Source organism: Peromyscus leucopus, chromosome 15 (assembly GCF_004664715.2).
Source record: "Peromyscus leucopus breed LL Stock chromosome 15, UCI_PerLeu_2.1, whole genome shotgun sequence".
NCBI lineage: Eukaryota > Metazoa > Chordata > Mammalia > Rodentia > Cricetidae > Peromyscus > Peromyscus leucopus.
Genome location: NC_051076.1, coordinates 49,771,714 through 49,797,856, shown reverse-complemented (window position 1 = coordinate 49,797,856; position 26,143 = coordinate 49,771,714). Strand labels below are relative to the sequence as shown.

Genomic DNA, 26,143 nt, shown 5'->3' with positions numbered 1-26,143 from the left:
GCGTTTGCGTTTGGGACATGCAGAGTTGTTATCCTTCTCAGCAATTCATTCTGCTGCCAACTTCATTCCCTTTTCTCTGCCTGCATTTTAATTGAAACAACATTTATATTTTAGAGCCAGAATCTGTGAAAAGTCCCCGTGGCTAGCCTGTGGTACAAGTAGCAGCAGACACAGCTTGCCCATATGGTGTGGTGCTTCTTGTGAGATCCATCTGGCCTTGTTGAAGGGGATCCCAGCAGGGATGCGAAGGGTGTTAATACCCTTCAGGCCAGGCCTTGCCCTCCCGGGGCTTCCGGGCTTTGTCGGTGCAATCTGCCAAAGCACACACTTAATTCCTTTTTAATAATCAATTATTTTAGTCGGAGAACCCGAGCCTTTGTCTTAAAAATACTTCATCCACCCCTTGAAAATGTCCCAAAGAAAGTTTTAACTGCATTAAAAAAAAACATTCTAAAGCATCCTCTTTATTTTGAATTTGCATTTATAGGAAGTACTGCAGAGCGTGCCCAAGTTCTGTTTTCCCTTTGACGTGGAAAGGTACAGTATAAGTTGATAATTAAGATAACTTTATTTTTCTTATCATGCATTTCACAGTGATTAAATATACATTTTAAGAAAATGACATATACCTTCATTTTTTTTTTCTTCCAATTCAAACACTGGTGATGTGAGGTTCAGAATTAGATAATTAGATAATACCTTTCAGATTATTCTTTTACTTCCCCGGCCATGGCCAGTGAGGACATCTTAAAGTAATGTTGACCACAGGTTATGTTTCTTCTTTTTATTCTTCAGGTATAGATTGTAAGCACTAGCAGAAAAAAAATGTCATTGGTCTTTGATCAGGGCCTTCAGCTGATCTTTTAAAACTAGATGTATGCACCCTGTTTTCACTACCAGTTCATCCTAATTGGAAGAGCATCTGTGTGATGTTGTGAACTCACTGTTAGTTGTCTCGCAAGAACAGCAGCATAGAACAGTGCATTACTGCTGTGGCTGTGGGAAACTTCCCCAGTAGCTTTGAAAATTTCATTGTGTTTATATTTCACTGCAAATACTAAGTGAACTTCTGTATGCAGTTGGAATTTAGTATAATAGACATCTCTGGACATAATGACATTTACTGTTTTTTATGTGATTTATCACTATTATTAGTTTTATTTGAGTGTACTATAAAAAGTTTTTAAAAGAAAATTTATTTTAGGAAGATACTGTGCCAAGGATTAGTGAATAACACTGAAATTTTAGTGTATAGATGGTAAAGTGATGTAATAGTATTCTAGTTAATACTAATAAATATTGCTGATAAAAATTATTTTCTTATCTTAAGTTTCTGGAGAATTAGTTATGCTGTCTTACTCCAAAATTATAGTATTAAGTCAATAGTAAGAACAAAATAAAGGAAGAAAAACTGCAAGAGGAAATTATAAATGTTAAACACTAGAGGATACATTAATCACTGGAGGATTTATTTGAAGTTTATAAAACTAAAAAAATTCCTGTCCATTTAAATGTGTACTTGCCCTGACCACTTTGATGTATACTTGTTTAATAACTGGTGTTTTGTGACAAAATAATTTACTGTTTTAGAACACTGGTAGTAATTTTTTTCAACTTTTCAATATCCATATGAATATTTTAAAACCAAAATTTATATGTCATCAATATTTTATCTTTGGACAAAGAACCTCAAGTTCTAGCCTGGTTTTATGAGCTAGTATCTCATATGGAATATGGAAGTATATTGATACATTTTAAACAGAGGTAAGCATTTTGTCTAGTAACTTACATTACCCCTTATACTGAAGTGGGACATGTCATAGGTTCTATTTTACTTATTTCAAAATCAGGTAAAACTTTTTACAGATAACCTAGTAGGTTTCTTTAGTAGGAAGTGTATACTTTTGAGTTGGTGTTTGATTCTTCAGTTTATTGATAATTCTAAAAGATAATGCTAAGAAAAATACCAGTAGTGCTTGGTGTGGTGTACTATATTGGGTAAGAATGTCCATAGAAGAAGCAATTCAACATGATGGTTGTCACCCTCAGCGGATGAAGCAGCATGATTTGCTATCCAAGCAATTAAAATTTGGGAAAAGTAGAATACCTTAGACCAGAGAGGCTAGAGATGAGTGTAGTGACTGAATCTGTTGATTTTTCTGCAGCGTGAGTAACCATGGCTCCAACCTCATAATGTATTTTATGGGGAACTTACTCTTCTGAAAATGTAGGATGAGCATTGATTTCCAAGTGAGCCATTTGATTGTATTGACATGCTCTACCTGTGAGATGTTAGAACGTCTTGTGATGCTTGACGCATGACTCATGAGCTGATATACAGATTTATGACCTTTTAGTTATAGAACAATCATCCCAGCTTCTAGAACCCTGTACTGGAAAGGCAAAGCCAATGTGAATACTAGTCAAGCCTTTTTATCTTCAAGAAAATGAGCACAGATTTAATGTTGCGATGTTGTTATATCTTAGGGCATCTCAGAATCAAGTTGGACAGCACTTTACCTTCGTACTGACAGACATTGAAAGTAAGCAGAGATTTGGGTTCTGCAGACTCACATCAGGAGGCAGAATTTGTTTATGTATTCTTAGGTGAGTAATTATAATAAAAACTTGGCTATAGAATGAATTATCTTGCTTTTCTGCTGTATTATGCTTGGGATTTCAAAAAATCAAAACAAAATAAATTCTTTTGTTTATTTTCTTTGCTTGTTCAGTCTAAATCTAAGAAAGTAAGAAATAATCTCCACATACAAGATAAATTGTTTACCAATAACATTAGAAAATTTCTTTTTTTTTTTGGCTTTTCGAGACAGGGTTTCTCTGTGTAGCTTTGCGCCTTTCCTGGAACTCACTTGGTAGTCCAGGCTGGCCTCGAACTCACAGAGATCCGCCTGCCTCTGCCTCCCGAGTGCTGGGATTAAAGGCGTGCGCCACCACCGCCCGGCAGAAAATTTCTTAAAAGAACTAAATATTTTAAAGATAAGATGTTATGGATTTATCGCTGAAAATTAAATATTAATGTGTGAGTTATGATATGGGTAAATAGGATAACATTTAATAAAATTAACATATGCTCTTTTCTGTCATTGATGCTTGTGTGGTTTTTGTGAATGAATTTCTGTTTTAAGGCAAAGGTTGCAAAATTGTATTTGGGGAAGAAGTTATAGAGTTTTGTTGGGCCACTGGGTATTTTAAAAAGTTTAAAAGATGTTGTTAACCTTATATATTTTTAGAAGTTTTGTATAAAATTTATTTTCCTAATTCCTTTTGAGGAATGGGGATATCTGCTAATTGCAGGTTCTACCTATCCCAGTGGAAACAATAAGCCCGAAATAGGGTTTTAGTTTTGTGATGATCTTGCTAGCTAGATTCATAGTCCCTTCCTGCAAAGTATTGTGATTTGAGCTGTTGGTAGTTGAAAAAGAAATATTTAAACTTAGAGTTCCTTTAAGATGTCGTGGTGAACAAAGAATCCAGATGTAGCCTATAAAAAGTAGAATTCTACTATTATATATAATAATATATATATATTATATATAATATGAATTGCCATATATATGGCAATTCTAGACTCAATGGAAATGATTGTAGAATAATAACATTCAATTTTCAGATTAACATATGAAGAAAACCTTGTATATTAGTAACTTCTCTACTGCTGTGGTTCCACACCATGACCATGAAGGATTTATTTTGGGCTTATGGTTTTGGAGAGATAAGAGTCCGTCATCGTCACAGCAGGCAGCAGGCAGCAGGCGTGATGGCAGGAGGAGCTCAAAGCTCACATTCCAGACCATAACCAGGCAATCAGAGAGCCAACTCAGAACGCTGTCACCATTTTTTATTTATTTATTTATTTTTAATATTTATTTATTTATTTATTATGCATATAGCATGTATGACTGCAGGCCAGAAGAGGGCACCAGATCTCATTACAGATGGTTGTGAGCCACCATGTGGTTGCTGGGAATTGAACTCAGGACCTCTGGAAGAGCAGTCAGTGCTCTTAACCTCTGAGCCATCTCTCCAGGCCGGTGAGTTAGTGAAATGTTTTCTCCAACAAGGCCACACCTCCTAAAACTAAGCCAGGCACCACCTGGACATCGAGTATTCAAATGCCTGAGCCATGGGGGAGATCTCATTCAAACCAGCGCCCCTTGGTATAAAACGTGTGGCCTCTCTGTTCATTTGCTAGTGGGCTGTATTTGTCAGTCACAGAGGCATGTGTGGTGTAGTCCATGGAAACTGAAGCAGGAGGCCTGCAAATCCAGGCTAGTCTCTGCTGGATAGGGAGATCTGGGATTTAATAAAAACACTCCAAACAAATGTTGGAGCTGGATAATTTTTTCTTTATTTGAATCAAAATGGGTGTTTTAGAATGAATGTGCTTTTCATTGAGGGACCACTTTTTTAATTCTTGTTAATGATTATATTTAAAACTTAACACTTTGCCCAAATGAACCTTATGCTTCAAAGTAGAGGTTGATTTTTTTTCCCCCAAGCCCTGTATGGTCTGGAAGTCGTTATGTAGAAAAGGCTCGCTTCACACTCATAGTGACAAGCCTGCTTCTGCCTCTGAGTGTTGGGATTGAAGACATGCTGTGCCACAACTTGTCCATATGGTGAAAGTTTTAGCTGGAGAAGATGGTTTAGGTAGTGGGGTGGAGTTGGAGGTTCAGAGTTTTAGAAAGAGAGTCTACTTTTTATCCTACTTTCAAATCTAAAGTTTAAAGGAGGACTTATTTTTGTGTACTCTAACAAGGTTGGATTTTTTTCCCTTTGAAAAACCAAGACAATATGTACTTTCTAGTATTTTCTGTAATTTTTTGAAAATTTCATTGAAAAATTAAATTTACAGAAGAGTTCCAGTAGTCCTGTGACCTTCTGTGTATATGTCCCTCAGATTCATCAAATATATCATCTCTCTCCTCATACTGTCTTTCTCTTAGTTTTCCCTATTATTTTAATGACCCATTTGTGAATAAGTTATAGACATCATTGTTTAGATTTGAATCTGCATCCTTCTAATTGATTTCCTGATACTATTTATAATAAAAGAATTTGAGCTGTTCCCTGTTTTTATCTCAAAATATTTTGAATATATTGAACCCATTAGTAAGCTGAAATAATTACTGTATACTTACCATAGTTTATATAAGTTTCTTGTAGTTTTTAAATTTGGGAAAGCTATTGTTATTTAAAAATGTTTATGTAAAACATGAAATATACTTATTGTTAAATGATTTATATATATATTTATAAATATATATAAGTGTATATGTCTGTAAGCCAGTTGTCATTAATTTATAGAAGTTATTATGTTGACTCAAACTTTTGCATTCAGAAGAATAGCTGATTTTTTTTGACTCCTGAGTTAGAAATACTTTCACCTGCAAAAATATGATTATATTATTTGAATATAATAAATTAAAAGTAAAAACACATGTTAATAAGATAGTCTTTTATAGTGAGCATCATTGGTTATTGGGTTTTTTATTAAATATTCTTTTATAGTTAGTCTCTTTGATCGTCTGACGGTGATTCTGGTGGAGAAGAACTAGAATGAGTCTTGCTTGGTGAGACATCCTGAGGAAGCTTTTACACTGCACTCCTGTTCCCTTTGGGATTAGGAAAGTACTGCAGGCTTGATGGGGTGTCTCCATCCTTGTCCTTCCAAGTCAGGGCACTTCAGTGTTAGCTATCTCTCCTCCCGCCGCCTTTAATTACTCCTGTTCCATTTGTCCTGTTTCCCTCTATATCATTGTATCCCTATCTCTTTGTCCCACCGTTTTTCTAATTCCTGTGGCTATTCCAAATGAAATGTGCATATCTGGAATTTTAAATCTACTATCCACATATGAGAGAAAACATGAGGTATTCATTGTCTTAGGTTTCCATGAATGCAATGAAATACCGTGATCAAAAAGCAAGCTGGGAGGAAAGAGGGCTTACACTTCCATATCCATAGTCCATCACTGAAGGAAGTCAGGACAGAAACTCAAACGAGGCAGGATCTTGGAGGCAGGAGACCATGGAGGGGAGCTGCTTACCAGCTTGCTCAGCCTGCTTTTTTTAAAAATAGAATCCATTACCACTAGCCTAGGGATGGCACCACCCACCATGGGCTGGTGAGGTGGGCAAGAAGTACCCACCCTTGGTTAGAGATCTATTGGTTAATTACAGCTTCCTGGAGAGAGAAATTCAGTTTCCTTAAAGGATATGACTCCTGGTAGGTGGACCACTCTCTCCAAGGCTGACCCTGCCCTCAAGAATATTTAGGGGATGCATACTAGACTGAATGGATTTAAAAAAAAATTAAAAAGTGAACAGAATGTTGGGTAGGTATGGGTGTGAGAGTGGATCTGGGAGAGTTGGGGTTGGGGGGGGTTAATATGATCAAAATACATTATATGAAATTCTCAAAGGATTAATAATATTATTAAAAATAGTTTCATGGAAAGAGCATACCAGTTGGTTATCTGATACCATGTTCAGCATGAAAGCACATATATACAAGTAACATTATATAGATTTATCAGTTTGTACTTACATGTTTAGGAACATAAATATATGTATGTAACAACAATTAATGAAAAAAGAAGTCATGAATTTATTTTACAAAGATCAAAGAGGTGTATATGGAAGAGTTTGGAAGGAGAAAAGGGAAGGAGGAAATGATGTAATTATATCGTAATCTCAAAAAATTAAAGAAATATTGTAATATTACAAAAATAATTTTAGACAGCATTTTACTGGTCTAAAATTCTAAGATGTCGTCATTATATAGATGATCAACTATAAATCAGAACTTTAGGCATTATGTTAGAAACTAGTAGGAATGCATTCAGGTCATCATTCATCAGGTTGTATATTATATATGCTGTGTTCATAGGATGGGAAGTTATCTTACTAGTTTATGTGGGAGTGGACACAGCAAGCGGTCGACTGAGCATGGCAGTGCCACAGAATTAAGAACAGAAGTGGGGGGGGCTTTGTTCTATACCACTGAAATTTAAGATCAGGATGTGAAACAATGACCTCTGGAGGAAAATGACATTCTGGTGGGGTGACTGTGACAGTTAGGAATCAGATATTAGTGCAGTTTTCCGATTTCCATGTAAAGTGGTCAATATGAGAAGTGTTTAATGGCTGAAAAATGTGTTATATATTTTTAGAACTTCTTATTACCTTGAAGGCAATACTTGCTAGATTTTGTACTTTTTTGTTTTGTTTGTTTTTGTTTTTTAAGACAGTGTTTCTCTGTAGCCCTGGCTGTCCTGGAACTCACTCTGTATGTAGACCGGGTTGGCCTTGAACTCATAGAGATCCACCTGCCTCTGCCTTCTGAGTGCTGGGATTAAAGGAGTGTGCCACAATCACTAAGCTTAGATTTTGTACTGTACACTTAGAATGTACTAGAAAAAGTTTGAGATAATACATACTTTGTACACACATATAATATACATCCTATACACATTTAAAGCTTAGATTTAAATTTAGTAATTTTTGTGGAAATGAGCTGGGGAAGGAATATAAGAGTATCTATATATAGAACTACTCAGAATTTCTCAGACCTTCCTGTTTGTAACAGGCTTCCATTTTGGGAGAGAAGGGCTGTTCTTCTGACTATGACTAGAGGCTGAAGAAGCTTTAAGGAATGTTTACAGTCAGATTGGCAAAGCCTTTGATTGGAATTCTTGTATTTACTAGAGCTAAGACTTACTGAAGAACTTGACAAAATGCTTTCACCAGCAAGTCACAGAGCATCAAGACAGGTCTACAAAAGAAAACACAAGCCATTTATATTTGTGACACATAGTTTTAGTCTTATTTCCTCATGGCCAAAAGTATGTTTATATATTTTTGTACAGTTTATCAAGCTAAAGGATTAACTATTGTCAGTATTTATAATTTTAAAAATGCATGTATATTTTTAAAGTAGTTCATAAGCATTCTGGTGACTGTAACATTCTCCTATACAAGTGTCCAGAAATATGGTCCATGGTTAATCTGACAATCACTTTTATTCTTACTTTCCTGATAAGCTGGTACTATACACATGCTACTAAAACCATGTGTTGCTTTTCTCCTAAATTATATTATCATAATATTTGCCAGTCAATATGTTAATTGCTATTTATCTTATTTAAGAAAAATTAAAATTTAGTCCAGTGTAATATTAAAAATGACATTTAATCTGAGGCTTGCGGTGTCGGAGTTCTTTCTCTGAAGTGGCTGACCTGTTCAACAAGATTTCAAAGCTGTCCTCAGAGATCACTAACCTAAGTCTTATTGCTTATGTTTAGAATTGCTTGCATATGCTAGCAAAGATTCAAGAAAAACTCTTCCACCTCTAATTTCATTAACGTAATTTTACAACTATAAAAATGTCGCCAAGGGTTCAAAATGAAATACTCTAATGAGGAAGGCAGATTTATGTGTAAGGCCTTGGTAGCCCCCTTTGCTGCCTGTGACTCACATCAAACTTGAAGGCTTCACACTCTTCCTTTGCACAAATCCCTTAGAAGCAGAATGTTTTAATTTTGCACATTTTGTGTCAATTTTCTAATGAACAAACAGCCTGTAGACATGAGAGGTTTTCCTAAGGAAAGGCCGGGTCCTTAGTTTTATTTGATTACTATGTGTTAGGTTCCTGTTGATCACTCAGGCTGGTAGTGGTTGCTTGACTGCTTGACAAAAAGCATTTCCTTTCCTTTATTTAACCTTTGACTTTTGGATGTAAAAATTTTACTAGCACTGCAGTGGAAGTCCAAGTGTGGGCGCCTTCTGACGCCACCAGATGAGCTCATGAGTTGTGCATGAGTCTGTCTGCCTTTTGCTGCTTGTCTTCATTGGAAATTTGCAACATAATCGTACAATTAAACTCCAGCCTCCTGCCTTTTAGAAGAGTTATCTGTTTTATGTTTATATATTTATTTACAAATATATAACAGTCACACAGTTTGCTGATGAGGTTACATTTTTACTTTTAAAACATTCAAATGAGAAAGCAGATTCATTTTCCACATTTGGTTGACTCTTTTAACTTCCTTGCATTCTTGTGGTTGGTTATAAAAAAGAAAAAGCAAAAAATATATTTTAAGTATGTTTGGAAGTACTAAAAACTAGGAGAAAATTTAAGTTACTGATGATCATTTTAAGAGTTTATATGTTAGTTAGGACTACTTTGAGCATATATTGCTTAGAAATTACTCAAGAAACTACAAAAAATAAAGAACTCGCCCTAATTCAAACCCATGAAAGTATTTTTTACCTTTGAAGGCATATATGCTTTATAGTATTTATTGATGTGTTATATTCAAGTAAAAAGTTTTAGATAAAACATTGTTATTAAAAAAGGGTTGCTCTTGCCACAAATTTTGCCACAGAAGTGTGAACTGGAATCTTGTCAGAACACTGGAGTTCTTACACTCTCTGTGGACCATCAGAAAAGGAAGTCAGGTAGGATCTGCTGTTAAGCGTTTGCTTCCTATTATGTTTTAGTTTGCTTCAGGGATCAGGCAGGCAGGAGGCCCAGATGAGAAATAGGTTAGGTGCCTCGTTATAGGAAACCAAGGAAAGTAAAATGCTCTCTGAACAGCACACGGCACAAAAAAGCAGCTCTTGGCCCCAGGCTTTTGTTAGAGGAAAATTGTGTGGCTGGAGTCCAGTTCTTACCACTTCTAGAGGAACAAGAAATAGAGATTTTTCAAGTGTATTATCGGAGATTTAGAAACTGACAGTTTATTAGATTGCACACAGGCACAAAACTGCTGGTTTAGACAACAGAGGCCCGAGTTCGCTAGCTGGAGCTGCAGAGAGCTGCCTCTCTCAGCAGCCTCTGCTCAGCATGATTCCAGATTTGCAGCAGAAATGCCTTTGCTTTCTCATGCTTCTGGGAGCATGTCTGGCTGTTTACAGACTAATTCCACTTATATATGAGTGCTATTTTTATTAAAAAGTGTGAATAATTTATTGCAATGAGCAGCTCGTCACTGAGAACCCGCACATGTTCGCACTTGGTTCTCTGTGGTTATAGTACATGCTGATGTGTTAAGGAGTGAGCTTGCAGAAATCTGAGTGTCTTATTTCAAAAATATATTATGCACAGCGAAAACTCATTTGTACAGGGTGGTAATTGTGGATCTAGTTTGACTAGCTCCATTTGTTGATGATGCTGTCTTTCTTCCAGTGGATATTTCTGTCTTCTTTATTTAAAAAAAGTCAGGTGTGCATAGGTGTTTGGATTTTTACCTGAGTCATCGACTCCATTGATCAGCCTGTCTGTTTTGGTTCCAGTACCATGCTGCTTTTTTTTTGTTTTTTGTTTTGTTACTGTAGTGCAGTGCTGTTGTAGAACTTGAAATAGGGGATGGTGATGTCTCTTGCAGTTCTTTTGTTATTTGGGATTGTTTTAGCCATACTGTTTTTTTTTTTTTTTGGAAGGGGGGGCGTGTGTGTGTGTGTGTGTGTGTGTGTGTGTGTGTGTGTGTGTGAGGGTGTGTATGTGTGTTTCCAAATAAGGCTGAAAATTGTCATTTCAAGATATGTGAAGAATTGTGTTGGAATTGTGATGGGGATTGCATTGAAAGGGTGTTGGATTTTTGTTAAAGACCTTTTCTGCATCTAATGAGATGATCATGTGGTTTTTGTCTTTTGGTTTGTTTATATAATGGATTAAATTTATTAATTCACATATGTTGATATCCCTGCATTTTCTGGGATGTGGCCACTTGATGATGAATGATCATTTTGATGTGTTCTTGGATTTGGTTTGCAAGTATTTTATTGAGTAATTTTGCATTTATGTTTGTAAGTGAAATTTGTTAATTCTTTCTTCGTGGGGCTTTCCTATGTTTTAGGTATCATGGTAACTGTGGCCTTGTAAAGCAAATTGGGCAATGTTCTTTTTTTTTTAATCTTTCATGCAGTAAATTGAGGGTTATTAGCATTAATCCTTCTTTGAAACTCTGCTAGAATTCTGCACTATAAGCTCTGGACTTTTTTTGACTGTGAGACTTTTAATACTGCTTCTATTTTAATAGGGGTTATAGGTCATTTGAAATTGCTTATCAAATCTTGATTTAACTTTTGTAGGTATTATATATCACTACAAGAAACTTATCTATTTCTTGTAGATTTTTCTATTTGGTGGAGTACAGGTTTTTAAAGTATGGTCTTAGGGGTCTCTGGGTTTCCTTGATGTTCTTATGTCTCCTTTTTCATCTATAACTTTGTTAATTAATCTGGTTAAATGCTTGTCAGTCTTACTGGTTTTTCTCAAAGAGCGAACTCTGTTTCTTTGATTCTATGTAGTTCTGTTGTTGTTGTTTCATTTGTTTCCATTTTATTAATTTCACCCCCGAGTTTATTTGTTTTTTTTTTTTCTGTCTATCCTGAGTTTAATTGTTTTTTCCTGTTACTCCCTCTGGGTATGATTTCTTCTTTTTTGTTTTAAACGTTCAGGTGTGCTGTTAAATTATCATGAGATATCTTCATTTTTTTTTAATGTAGGCACTTGGTGCTATGAGCTTGCCTCTTAAAACTGCTTTCATTGTGTTCCAAGTGTTTGGTATGTTGTGTATTCATTTTTACTCAGTTCTAGGATGTCTTTCTTAATTTTTATTTCTTAATTTTTTTCTTGACCCATTTTTCGTTCAGTAATGAGTTGTTCATTTTCTATGAATTTCTAAGATTTCTGTTGTATACAGTTTAATCCATGGTGGTCATATAGGATACAGGATATTATTTCAGTTTTCATGTATCTTTTGAATCTTGCTTTTCGTCCAAGCATACATATTTATGAGAAAGTTCTGTGAGGTACTGAGAAGGTTTATTCTTTTGTGTTTGGGTGAAATGTGCCATAAATATCCTGGATCCATTTGGTTTATAACATAAATTAGCTTCTTATTTCTCTGTTCAGTTTTTGTCCGCATGTCCTGTTTATTGGTAAGAGTGGGCTATTAAAGTCTCCCACTTTCTGTATGTGATGATAAATATGTGATTTAAACTATAGCAGTGTTTATTTTACAAACTTGGGTGCCCTTGCCTTTGGGCATGGATGTTAAGAATTGATACATCATTTTGGTGGATTTATCCCTTGATTAGTATGTAGTGTCCTTCCCTATCTTTTCTGGTTAGTTTTGGTTTGAAGTTTGTTTTATCAGATATTAAAATGTATACAATTGCTTAATTCTTAGGTCCATTTGCTTGGAATATATTTTTACATCTTTTTACTCTGAGATGATATCTGTCCTTAATGTTAAGGTGTGTTTGTTGGAAGTAACAGAAAGATGGACCCTGTTTTTGTGTATATTCTGTAAGTCTGTGTCTTTTTGTAGGCTTGATACCATTGATGTTGAGAGTCATTGAAGAACAGTATTTGTTGATTCCTATTGTTTGTTGTGATGTATATGCCCCCTCTTTTTTTGTTTGCTATTCTGAGATTATTTATTCCCATGTTTTCTTAGTGGTTATTTTCTTCAGGCTGAAGATTTACTTCTAGCTCCTCTGTAGGGCTAGATTTATAGGTAGATATTGCTTAAATTTGGTTCTATATTGGAAGCCTTTCTTTCTGGCCTCTGTGGTCTCTTTAGAGTGTAGAACATCTGTCCAGATCCTTCTTAATTTTAGAGTCTCAGTTGAGAAGTCAGGTATTAGTCTAATAGATTTTTATATTTTGTTTGGTCCTTTTCCCTTGCACTTTTTTTTTTTTTAAAAAAAAAAAAACAGATCTTGCCTTAAGTTTATTTGTAAAAAAAGGATAGGGGGCCGTGCGGTGGTGGCGCACGCCTTTAATCCCAGCACTCGGGAGGCAGAGCCAGGCGGATCTCTGTGAGTTCGAGGCCAGCCTGGACTACCAAGTGAGCTCCAGGAAAGGCACAAAGCTACACAGAGAAACCCTGTCTCGAAAAACCAAAAAAAAAAAAAAAAAAAAAAAAAAAAAAAAAAGTATAGGGCACTGACCACTGCAAATAGTGTGTAGGTGTGTCACACCAGTCCATCTGTCTTCACATTGGCAGATAGAAACCTTTTCTATGAGGCATTCACAAAGGACCTGGATACCTTTGGGAGCCTGAGCTGGAGCTGAGGCCGCTGCCTTGGTTTGAACTTTGGGCTTTGGTTGGCAGAGTCTATGACCCTTGGCCATGTATCTTTGAATCTGTTTCCGGAGCTTGGGGTGAGCAATGAATGCAAGAAGGCTGAGTTTGTGGTTGGGACCCTTTGGTACCTTGGCTTAACCACCTTAGGCTTCCCAAGGCTTTGATGGCCTCTGCTTGTGAACTCATTGCCTTTGCATTGTTCGCCTGCATCTTCTTCAGGTCTTGTCTTTGTTTTGTGGGTGTTTTGTTCCTTGGTTTCCCTTTGCCCTGTCTAGTTCTTAGGAGGGTATGGTGGCTGTGTGTTGCCTGGTAGGGAATTATTCTAGGGTCTTGCTAGGTGTGGCCACTGGCAGTTCAGAGTAGAATGCATTTCTGGGTATTGGGGGTTGACACTTAGGAATGGGAGTGCACTAAAAGGTGGTGAGTGCTGAGAGAGAGCACAGGAGAGAGGAAAACTCGATATTCCACATGGATCTGTTTAGTCCCCTGGGAATCAGGGTAGAGAGTGAGAAGAGGCCACAACAGGTAGTCTGCTACAGAGCTGGGGATGAGACTGGGGGACTGAATTGGAGGAGAGAGAGTAAAGATCTGAAGCTTGCTGATCTGCTCAGTTGTCCTTCTTGCTTCGCTGGAAGGCTTGGCTGATGCATTCCCTGGTAATGTCTGCTGGAGTTGGGGGCTGAGACTTATGGATGAATGGGGAGGAGGGTTGGAGGAGAAGATCTGTGGGATCTGCTGGAGATGGAGGCAGAGAGGGAAGGTTACTTTAGGCGGTCTTCTGCAGAGCTGGGGATGAGACTGGGGGATTGGATTTGGAGGAGATGAGGGAGAGGTGAAGATCTGTAATTAGCTCATAGGCTTCCCTGGCCAGCTTGCTATGGGTTTCTCAGGGGTTGCCTGCTGGAGCTGGGAGCTGGGATAAACAGATGAGTGGGGCAAGGGAGGTTGGAAGATAAGATCTGTGTGCTCTACTTCAGACTTGGGGGGCGGGGGTTGCAGAGAAGGATGGGAGGTCCCAGCAGGTAGTCTGCTACAGTGCTGCTAAGAGGCAGTCAGGGATTGGATGTGGAGGGAAGGAGGGAGTGCTGTACATCTGTAGTTAGCTCACCTGCTTTCCTGTCAGGTGTGCCCTGCTGTATGATGATTTCCCACTACCAGTGAGTATAAGAACTATGGCCCGATGACACATGTTTTGAGTTGTTAGTTTAAAAGCTGTAATCTTAAGGATTATTTTTCCCCCCTTTTTTTAACATGACATGGTTGAATTGCTGTCTGAAAACTAAGGCTTGAGCTTTTACATAATTTAATTAATATTTCTGATTTTCACATCCCTAAATGATTTCAGAGATGCCACCTACGTGCTTACTGTGAACCTGTCTGGCCTTTCTTCCCAAGCTCATCCTTGTCAGACTGGATCCTAAGCTTTTGCACAACTCTGGTCCTGGACTTCTCTGTTCTGTGTGGTCTCTATTGTGTTTCCCAAGACCCTGCATTCTTTTTTGGTTTCTCTTATTTCATTGAAGCCAGGAGGAGAATTTGTGAAGCCTGGAATGACTGAGCATGGTGTTACCCTACCCTCACACTTCATCAATGGCCTCCTTTCCTTTGGTTGGAAGGCATTCACCTTCTCCCTTGCATGGTCTGAATTGAGAAGTTTGGTGACATTTGTAGTTTGTCCTCTTGAGCTTTACTTCTTTGTCTTCTTGGAAATACCAGGTTTTTTCTCTTCCTATTCTTGAATTTCACAGGAAACTGAAGCGTGGCTTCCTCATCTCCTATGTCATCATCCGTTCAGTCAGAAGACTCAGGTCTGAAGCAGAGGGGCCATTCTGGTGATGTTTTAAGACATGCTCTGTTTTCTTTCTTTGGGAGTCCACATGTATTCAGTGGCCTGATACAGGCTGGTGTTGTGGTATTTTCCCTCTTATTAGCTGCCCGTCTGTCTTTTTCTTCTTGTTCCAGGTGATTTTCTTATGCTGTTCTCTATCTTTCCATGTTTTGAGGTTTTTTTTCCCCCCTCACCTTTTAGAATTTCTAAAAACTCTTTTTTCCCCCTAAATTTTATTACCACTGTGGAGGTGGTGGTGGTGGCTCATGGACTATAGAGTATGTGTGGAGGTCACATGATAACTTTGTGGGTCATTTCTCTCCAGCCAACACGGTGTGAGTCCGTGGATTGAACTAAGGTTCTCACAGGCTGCCTGGCCTTCCTTCTTTCTTGTTTTCTAATAGTTCCTTTTAAAAAGTTGAGTTTACTAGCGCCCCCTTTCTTCATCTCCTGAGGGGATTAAGGCAATTTAAAGTTCTCTTCTGTAGCATAGTCTGTTCTTGTCATGGTTTTCATTTGCTCACTATAAACATACGTAAGCTGTTTAACAGATATTATTACTGTATATAAACACTGTGTGGATGTGTGCACATCATGGTGCACATGTGTGCTCAGAGGGCAGCTTTCTGGGGGTCACTTCTGTTCCTTCACACCATCATGCTTGCATAGAAAGTGCTTTATCTAAACACTGAGCTATCTCACTGGCTCTAGGCTGTCCATTTGCATTGAAAGAAAGTAATAAACTGAATTAGAAAATAAGTGTGGATTAAATAGTAAGACTGCTTGAAAATAAATAAGTAAATAAATAATAAAAGTAAATAATAAGCAAATACATAAATAAAGAGTAGTTTTATATAGCTAAATGAATTTTAAATCACAATTTTGTCATTGAAAATCAATTTATTATATGTATAATTTTTTAGAATAGGCTTTATCTGTAATGATGGTTACATAGTTTCTGAAGAATTAATTATATATACATGGTTCAGTTGCATTATGTATTAACTGGGTAGTATTTATAAAGATATTCAAGTATGTGCTATATACTCGGTAAGTCAATGATAGACCACTGTACAGAGGTGGTCCTGTGACATTGCCTCCATATTAATTTGTGTATGCACTTTGGGATGTTCACATGAGGACACATTTCGTAAGATCTCACTTCTCACCAATAAAGTGACCTGTGACTGCATTTATACATAGTTTTATAGTTAGCTTTCCTATACCCTCATACAGGGTTGCTTTGACATTTTAAGTCATTTTGCAGATGCTGCTGACATTAAATGGAAGTGAATTAAACCAATATTGCTATAATATTAGTAATACATTTTCTGGAATTGATAAAGAAAACATGGGTGTAGTTCTTTTCTGTTATCCAGGATCAATGCATATTAAAGAATATCAATTTGGTTTTCATCTCCTTGCTTGTATATTGGTTCTAAACTTCAGGTGTTTTACATACCCATAAATTCTCCTTCCAGTTACTTGCCGTGGTTTGAAGTGTACTATAAGCTTCTCAACACTCTGGCAGATTACTTGGTGAAGGAACTGGTAAGCTGACTTCTTTCTCTTTTGCTTTATTGTGTTAAAATATACATAGCAAGAAGGAGCAGTTGTTGCCATTTCAAAGGTTATAATTTTATGGTATTTATCACAGTCACATTGTTTTTAACCGCCAATACAGCATACCTGAACAAACCCAGGCTCTTTACTCATTAAACAGTAGTTTGCCGTTTCCTTTTCTTCCCTCCCTGGTCCCCACCATATCTATATTTGCCTTCTTTTTTTTTTTTTTTTGGTTTTTCGAGACAGGGTTTCTCTGTGTAGCTTTGCGCCTTTCCTGGAGCTCACTTGGTAGCCCAGGCTGGCCTCGAACTCACAGAGATCCACCTGGCTCTGCCTCCCGAGTGCTGGGATTAAAGGCGTGCGCCACCAACGCCCGGCTATATTTGCCTTCTTAACTGAAGGTCCCCACATAGGTGGATCCCGCAGTGTTTGTCCTTACTTAGTTCTCCTAATATCATACGTCCAAGGTTCTAATGCTGTGCCATCTGCCAGAATTCTCCACCTTTTTAAAGCTGGCTAATAATCAATGCATGGATGCACTACAAGTTGTTTACTCACTCACGTGTTAGCAGACATTTAAGGTGTGTCTTCCTTGTATGTATTGTGAGTGAGACATCAACATAGATTATTGTTCAGCTACCTCTCTCATCAGACCCATTCGTAGTTAGTGGTAGAGAGCTTTCCAGGATATATGGAGCTCCTAGTCAAACAGAACAACCTGTTCCGGCAGTTACATCAGTTTTGTTTTTCATATATCTGAAGGTGTAAGTAAACACTGGATATTGGGATAATTCTGTGTTTCATTATTCGAGGAAAGGTCATACATGCTATTTTCTGCTATGGCTACACCATTTTACAGTCCCATTAGTAATGTCCGGAATACTTTTAATTATTTGCTTTCTATGTTTTTTAATTGTTAAATGATCTTTTCTTTGTTTCAGGAAGATGATTTGAATGAAACCCTCAAATCACTCTATAACCACCCAGTACCAAAGGCAAACACGCCCGTCAACCTGAGTGTGGTAAGTACTTTGTAACTTCTTTTTGGAGACAGTTCTTTCTCACTTGAGAACACCTGCTTGTTCCAGGAGTCATTTGCCAAGTCACCCTGTTTCCAGGAAAACTTCAGTGACTGTGTTAACCTTGCTTAGTGCTAGTGTCAAGACTTGTGACATGGTGTGATTCATGTAACTTGGACTGCATATTGTTATAGCTGTTAAATTGAAGACATAAAAACCTATTAGGGAATGATAGTAACCAAATCTGTGGGAATATTTTGATTGTTGGTTTTCAAAATGAAATCCAGACATAATAAAATCATATACCCACATGTACACACACACACACACACACACACACACACACACACACACACAGAGAGAGAGAGAGAGAGAGAGAGAGAGAGAGAGAGAGACAGAGACAGAGACAGAGAGAGACAGAGAGACAAAGAGACAAGAGAAACCTCTCCTGAAATGAGGCTTGCTTCAGAAGAGAAAGTTGCATAGTAACATGAAGAAGGAAGATTCCAGCTAGAACAGCCTGTCTTTCCTTACATGTGAACGTACCTTCCAGGCTAGTTATGAAACCCTGGAATGTAGTCAGCGTTCCAGTGAACAGCACGCTTATGGTGCCAAGTTTCTGCTGAGACTGTCAGTGAACTTGGCACTTACTTCTGCTTACGTTGATAAGCTAGGCTTTGTATTGTGGGGACTTGTAAATATCCAAAGTTGTAGATAACTGTGGAGGTTTCATTCATTTCTTTTGTTAATTTTTCAAAAAAAAATAGATTTTTTATTGATACTGTCAGTGTTTCCTGTGAATATGTTGGGTTTTTTTTTTCCTTCTCACAAAAGAAGAAAAAATTAATAGGGCAAGAACAACTTTGAGGAGATTCTTTGTTCACGTGAGGCCTTTTGCAGGTTTGAGTGACGATGAAATTGTTCTGTTTATTTTCTTTCTTTGGAATTCCCGTCCTCACGTCTGTGATGCCCTGCACTGCATGGATAACAGTGCTCTCTCTCTCAGTCCATTCTGAAGTCCTACTGTTTGCACTTGGATTCAGATTCTTTAGTTCTCCTTAAACGATTCTTTCCTTGTCGTTCTGTCTTCTAAAGACTGTCACAGTAAACTTCTGTAAACTCATTAATTCTCTGTTAAAAAATTTTTTTTGCACTTTGTTTGAAATTTAAAATATTTTAGTGGACCCCCAGGGATTAGGTCTTCTAGGCAACCACTCCACCATGGAGACACATCCCTACTCTGAAAATTTCTTTTTATGTAACACTTTTTATACAATACGTTTTATCATATTTCCCTTCTCCCACTCCTTCCAGATCCTCCCCCACTTTCCTACCCACCCAATTTCAAGTTCTTTTTCTCTCAGAAATAATAGCCACAAGAAAAACTGAACCAACCAACCAACCAACCAACCAACCAACCAACCAACCAACCAATAGCGCAAGTATAACAACAACGATAAAGCCCAAACAAAACAAAACACACACAACAGAAAGCCATGGAGTCCATTTTCCGTTGACCATCTACACCTGGGCATGAGGACTGCCCTAAAGTGTGGTCGGTAATTCCCAGTGACAATCTCTTTCCCGCAGATATCAATTGCAAATAGCTTCTTGGTTAGGAGTGAGATCTTGAGTTCATTTCTCTCTCAGTGCTGGGTCTCATCTGGCTGAACCTGTGCAGGACCTGTGCATGCCGACACAGTCCTCTGCGTTCATATGTGCATCAGTCATGTTGGGTCTGGAAGACACAGTTTTCTCTGAGCATTGAGGGGAGGGCTTTGAGAAATACATTCCAAGTAGGCCTGAGTGTTCTAGAGTCTCCTGTTCTCTGCACATTGTCCCATTTATTGTAAGAAGAATCTTCCCTGATGAGGGTTGATGGAGCCACTGATCTATGGTTACAGCAATGTCATTAGTAATCATTTTATTGTTAAGTCCTTTTTGTGGAATAATAGTATTAGGTTTTTCTCTAAGGAAAACCACTCCATGAGATAGACCCCTTCCTGACACTGCTAAAGTAGCTAAGAACCTTTAAAATTTTTTGAGACTGAGTAGTGCATACTGTCTGTGAGCCTTACTATATATCTCTGGCTGGCATCCAATTTACAGTCCTTCTGTCTTAGCCTCCCATGTAGCCACCGTACCTGCTGGTAACTCCCCACTTTATACAGACAATTTCCAAACTTTTGGCCTAGACTTCCATGGTCATCCAGTTAGCTCCACTCCAAGCTATCTTATCTTATCTCATCTATCTATCCATCCATCCACCCACCCACCCACACACACACACACACACACACACACACACACCCACCTATCCATCCATCCATCCATCCATCCATCCATCCATCCATCCATCCATCCATCCATATATCCATCTATCTATCTGTCTATCTATTTTATTTCTGTCTCACTAATTTATCCCACTCTGGTCTTACTGGTCTGGTCAGCATATCTTAAGTGAACACAATCCTTCTTCTTCTTTTTTTTTTTTTTCCACTCCAAAGCCTGTTTGTAGTCTGACTGGCTTTAGATCCTGCCCTATTCCTAGTTACGAGGTTCTCACCAGATGGTTGACCATGTTTGTTCTACCATGAAATCTTTGCTGTCTTCTTTGTGTGTTTTCATTTGCTGCAAATAGCCACAGTGGATAGATTCAATTTTTCACGGGAAACTATGGAATGGAAAGCTAGGAGAACTTGGAATTTTAAGCTCAGATTTGGAAGTCTTCAGCAGGCATAGCTGTTGTTATCTCAATTGTTTATTGGAAGCATAAAGGAAAAGCTCATATCTGCTCCCCCAGACAGACTATTATGAAAAAGAAAGGAAATCATGTAAACTAGAGAAAAGAGCAGGTAAAGAGAAACTCATAACTCATAGGTTACTGAATTCCAAATAATGCAGGGACTGTCATGGGTAGTTGGAATGCAGTAGAGAGGTAGGAGAAGTGAAGGACAACAGATGAGCCCTGGATTTTATAAAAAGAAGACATCATTCTTTTCAACTATTACAGTTACAAAGCAATCCAAACACTTAGAGAGTCATGTGCTCAATTAAAATGTATGTGCTTAATCAAATAATGGATGCAGTTGTTGTAAGGTATTACTGAGTAATGAAAATGTACTCTGGAGCTGGAGAGATGCCTTAGCGGGTTCTTGTCCTGCTGTTCTAGTAGAGAACCAGTTTTGTTCTCAGCACCCAAGTCACTGGCTGACAGCTGCCTGTAACTCTGGTACCAGGGGATCTGATGCCCCGCTTTGGACTCCACAGGCACCCTCGCACATGTGTGCATATGCACAAACATACAACATATCGATATAAATACATCTTTACAAAGTATACTCCATTCAAGTCTGTGATTCATTTTGTCTTTTGGCTTTGGTACGATCCTCAGGGCCTTGACATCCTCCACTGAGCTGTGTTCAAGCCCTTGTTTTCTTTTTGATAGAATAAAAAGAGTAGTGTTTGCTGATGGGTATGCTGTGATACTCTCTGAATCTATTCCATCAAGTTTTTTTTATTGCATATATGAGTGAAATCATGCGGTTATTTTTCTTGTTGTATTTAGTGTAACGTTCTCCAATTTAACCATATTATTACAAATGACAAAATCTCACATTTAACAGTTAGATAGTAGTTGTCATGTTTGTGCATGTGTGTGAATAAAATCCCCTTAAGAATGTCTATGTGTTGGTGGAAGGCAGGGTTGGTTCCATTTCCTGGCTGTTGTGCACAGTGCTTCCATAAACAAGGGGTCAGTCGGTCTGCAGCGAGCATGCTCTGCAGGTTTACTTGTGTCCCGTCTTGGAGCGCACACTCCAGAGTGGGACTGCTGCGTCAACAGGACCATTTTATTTTCACCTTTCCGAGAAGCCTCCGTATTGTCCCCATCGTCCCATTTCCAGCAGCAGTGTCTTAGTGTTGTCTTCACAGCTTCCTCAGTGCCTTCTGCCTTCGTCGGCTGTCATACTTGCCGCACTGGGGTGAAGCAGCATAGTGCAGTTTTGTGCATTTCTCTAGTGCTTGGTGATGTCAAACACCTTTCCATACACCTGGTGGCCAGTGGCCACTATCCCATAATAGTTTCAAATCTGTGTATCGATTTTCAAGCAATAATTACCTAATAAATTAGTAAAATAAATTTATAGCTTTTTAAAATGAAGTTCAATAATAATTTATTTTGCTTTCAACAGCAGATTACTATGTACCCAGTCCTGCCCATTACTGATTGGCAGTTTGGACACTAGAGCACTTGTCTTGAACTAGCCTTGGAGACTCATTTTTATCTTACAGATTAAAACTGATGATCTTGGAAGTCTTTATTGGAAGTGATTATTGATCATGGAATATTGCAGATTTTATGAAAAGTTAATATGTAATATAAGTGAGGTCTTTTTTTTTTTTAATTGTACTTAAGAAATCATTAGCTATTCACTATCTTTGTACTCACAGTACAAAACTTCATTCAGGACATTTCCAGAATAGATTAGCAGGTCAGTATTTAGAATGTTCTGCATAATGAATGTCACTCAAGTACTTCCAGGGCATAGTGTAGCAACGTGGGTTTGTCTCAGCACACAGGAGCGTTTTGTGTAAACTTCCCCTCTGAAAGTAAAATGCTCATTTTTCTCTCATAAGAACCAAGAGCTATTTATTGCCAGTGAGCAAGTTCTGAAAGATCAGCCCTCACTGATGCCGGTGAGTGAACAGGACTCTGACTTCTCAAATCACTATTCTAAAATCACTGTGCTTTTCTGATTTATTCACTCTGGTTCTTTGGAAAATGGACTATTTAAAAACAATCATTTAGAGTATGTTTTCTGTTTATACTTTCTCTTTTTCCTAATTTTATGAAATACAGTCATGTGTGAAGCACATCCAAATAAAGGTGTTTGATGGATGTAAACTTGCACTTTCTCTTTTCAGTAGTGTGCTGAAATACATTCAGTGCTTTCTTGAGATTCCTGTCACCTTTTCTTTTTTGGTCACAAGATCATCTTGTGACTTATACTGTTCTTCCCCCCTGGAAAATTATACATTATGACTGTGTGAAACAGCCTCTTACTTGTTCAGCCCTGTTTAAATACTGCTGAAAGTTTCTGTTCCAATCTTTACATATAAAACAATATTAAATATATTCCTATATAATTAAGATACTAAAATGATTTAGGAGCATAATATGAACAGAAAAATCGAACAGTTTGATGATTGCACTTTGATTTGGGTGAATAAAACGGGGGTGCATTTTTTGGACACTGTGAGGTAGAGACTCAGCATTCTTTTCATGTAGATATCTGATGGCATTGCATTATTTATTTTGGAAGTTTATATTTATCTATTGGTGTTTGAATAAAGTTATAGTTTTGGATAGCAAATACATTTTTTTTTCTGAGACAGGATTTCTCTGTGTTGCCCTGGCTGTCTTGAAACTTGCTTTGTAGACCAGAATGGTCTCAATCTCACACAGGTCAGCCTGCCTCTGCTTCCAGAGTGCTGGGATTAAAGGCATGTCCCACCATTGCCTGGCAGCAAATACATTTTTAAGTTTTAATCTTTTAAAGATTATCTTTTATTGTTGTTTTCCAAATACACTTGCTACAAAACATTTATTATAGTTTATCATAGAAACCCAGGACTCAAGAGATTTTTTACAAACACTTTAATTATCATGCTCTCTGATTTCAATCTACTTAAATATATTTTGGGAATGCATGTTCATAGGTATATTTAAATATACATAACCTTTTGGTAATATATTCTTTTTTTTTTTTTTGGTCTTAATACTTACGCAGAATCTTAATCTGCTCCTGTCCAATTTCAAAATCTCTTATTTTTGACCATTGCTTCTGGTATGAGACAGTTAAAGTTAGTTATATAAATTTGCCATTTTATGTGAAATTCTCTTACATTCAAGTTGAGATTGTTAGTCTGTGACATTGAACCGTCAGTATTTTTTCTGATTTTTACTGTAATTATATGGAATATGAAATTTTAATTCTCCTGTCCTTGTGTGCTTTATTCCTGCTGACCAGCACTCCTGTTTCATCGCCCCTGACATCACTGGACTCCCAACGATACCAGAGAGTGTAAGTGTCTGTGAATACTTCTATGACTTCTTCATCTGACAAATGTGATTTTGTCCTCACTGTTTCTCTGTAGAGAAATTATGAAAGAATAAGGAACCAGAGCATCTTCTCCTTTTGCTCTCTATGTGTCTATCCCATTATTCCTTTCTTAATGCCTGTGCTAATGAGGAAGGGAGGAGAGAATGCCTGTCACTCGGATGGTCAGTTAGGGCCTCACACACTCGGTTAGCTCTGGAGCTTGGCTGTCTGAAATGTGAGGAAATGTAGAGGCGTGGCTTCTACCATTGGGGGATAGTGATAACAGGAAAAATTTTCTATAAAGTTATTTTAGTAAATGGACCATTGAATTTTAGACTTGTACTCTGTAACATTGTTTAAGTCATCCGTGTCCTGGTTGTTGAGTTCATGGTTTTAATGTAATGTAGTAGGCATTTGATTAGACTTGAAGGTAGTGTAAAAAGTAATAATGTTTGTTACATTGGTAATTGCACCTATGCTAGAAATACTTTGTGTTTCTCAAGAGTTATGCAAGTTAATACTTTCTGTAGGAGCTTACACATAGATAAGTAGAAATGGTGGATATACTTCCATGCCATTTGGTAACTGTGGGAAAAGGAAAATACCCCCTTCAGTTTTTCTTAGAACATAAAATAAATCAGTTATAAACCATCAAATCAAAGGAAAATCACTAGAAAGGTTTCCTTCAGGTGTTCTTGTATGCATTTCTGATGTATACTATTTTTCCATATAGTTTTCAAACCGTTATAACATTTACTTTCTCAAACATAGGAATAGTGAGTGAAGGGCAATTATGCAAACGTAAATTCTGCTTGTGCTTTCATGTGTGTGGGTGGCCATGTGTATGTATACATGTGTATGCATGTACATGAGTGCATGAGGAGACTGGAGGTCAGCAGTAGGCGTCCTCCTCTATTATTCTCAGCCTTGTTTTGTGAGAAAGGCTGGAGCTTGAGCTTACCAATCTTTCTTGAAATCTACATGCCTCACCTCTCAAGTGCCAGGATTACAGGAGTATGCGGCCACATCCAGATTTTCACTTGGATGCTGAGGATCTCAGCTCAGGTCTTCATGTTTGTGTGGTTTTACCAGCTCAGCCATTTCCCCAGCCCCCCAATTGTAAATTTTCTAATATCAAATCAAGACTGTCAAATTAAAACTTTGTACAAGATCAGTCCTGTGAATTCCATTGAAAGGGTTTCTCTCAGATAAGTTCTATCAAAAGACTTGGCATAAACTTGATCTTACAGCGTGGTTCAGGATAGACTATCCAGCTCTCAGGTCTCATAATGAATCCTTGACTTTTGTACCTGATGGACATAGGCTCATGGCTGCTGACTGTTTTCTGACTCAGATGTCTGTGACCTTGTCACTGGGAAGTCTTGGAGAGTTACTCTCTTCTTCTTGCCCTTTAGTTAACGTGCATTTAGTTACATTCACTAGCAAATAGCTAATAGTTTCCATTTTAGTTTTTACTTTTTACATATCTAGAAGTGGGGGAGAGGAGACAGAGTGAGGGAGAAGACAGACAGACAGACAGAGGGTGAGACGGGGGGTTGGAGAGAGAATATGAGTGAATGAATTTGTGCAGGTTAGATGACGGTTTATGAGATTTAGCCCTCACTGTCTGGGTCCAAGTGATTGAATTAGGTTATCACGTAAGTAAGTGCCTTTCCCTGCTAAGCTATCTTGAGAGCTCTAGTTTCATCTTTAGAGACTATCATTTTCAAATATTTAAAGAAACAAACATTCCATTAGAAACCAGTTACTGAGAACATAAAAAAATAAACTTTTATGTTATCATTGACATGCCTTCCCATTGTCCTGTTGAGAGAAACAGCACAGAAACACCCAGCAGGGCTGTATGTTGGAGGGCAGGTCTCCACTTAGGGATGGCTTTGGGATAACACAAGTAGCTCTGCTGCACGTTATAAAGGAAATATTGTCATCGAGTTGAGTTGGGAGATGAAGGACGCTTCACAGACAATAGGAAGTGAGCCTCTCCCCAACAGGTTGAACACCACGCAGAGACTTCAGATATTATGTATTTGAGATGTTATGATTGACAGTTTGTCTTGTAAGATCCCTGCCTTCTACCAGTTGGAGAAACAGGTAGCTTTCTTATGTTCTTGCCCCCCACCCCCAAGTTTCAGCCTTTCAGGTCTTTATCTGCTGTACTCTATACTTTCTGTGCATTAGAATGTTTACTTTCTAAAAAGCTTTTATTTATTTTTTTAACAGCAAGTTGGAAGCAGTTCCTGAGGCCAGGCCCTAAGCAGCACTGTTGTGTAGCTCCTCCCCATTTTGTTTTGTAGTGGAGTCCGTCTACTGTGTATTACTTTGAGGCATCAGTTTAGAACATCACAGTTACGTTTGACTATAATAACAAAAAGCAAGCCTGATGAGGGGTAAAACCTAGAGATTTTCTTTAATAAGGAAGCACAGGATGGTTTATAAATCCCCTTCTCTCTTGGGTGCCTTGGGTACCAGAGAGGGAATAGTAAA

At 37.8% G+C, this 26,143-nt stretch overlaps 1 protein-coding gene across 2 annotated transcripts in view; it reads left to right on the top strand.

Moving 5' to 3' along the window:
* Dennd1b (DENN domain containing 1B) overlaps positions 1 to 26,143 on the top strand; it is a 219,589-nt gene that overhangs the window by 71,276 nt on the left and 122,170 nt on the right. Inside the window, exons 4-9 of one of the 2 annotated variants that reach the window (XM_028889857.2) lie at positions 488 to 537; positions 2,488 to 2,607; positions 16,431 to 16,500; positions 17,457 to 17,537; positions 22,173 to 22,232; positions 23,567 to 23,620. In XM_028889857.2, coding sequence (XP_028745690.1) covers positions 488 to 537; positions 2,488 to 2,607; positions 16,431 to 16,500; positions 17,457 to 17,537; positions 22,173 to 22,232; positions 23,567 to 23,620 — 435 coding nt within the window. The remainder of the gene's footprint in view (positions 1 to 487; positions 538 to 2,487; positions 2,608 to 16,430; positions 16,501 to 17,456; positions 17,538 to 22,172; positions 22,233 to 23,566; positions 23,621 to 26,143) is intronic. The other variant, XM_028889858.2, reaches the window with a different exon arrangement.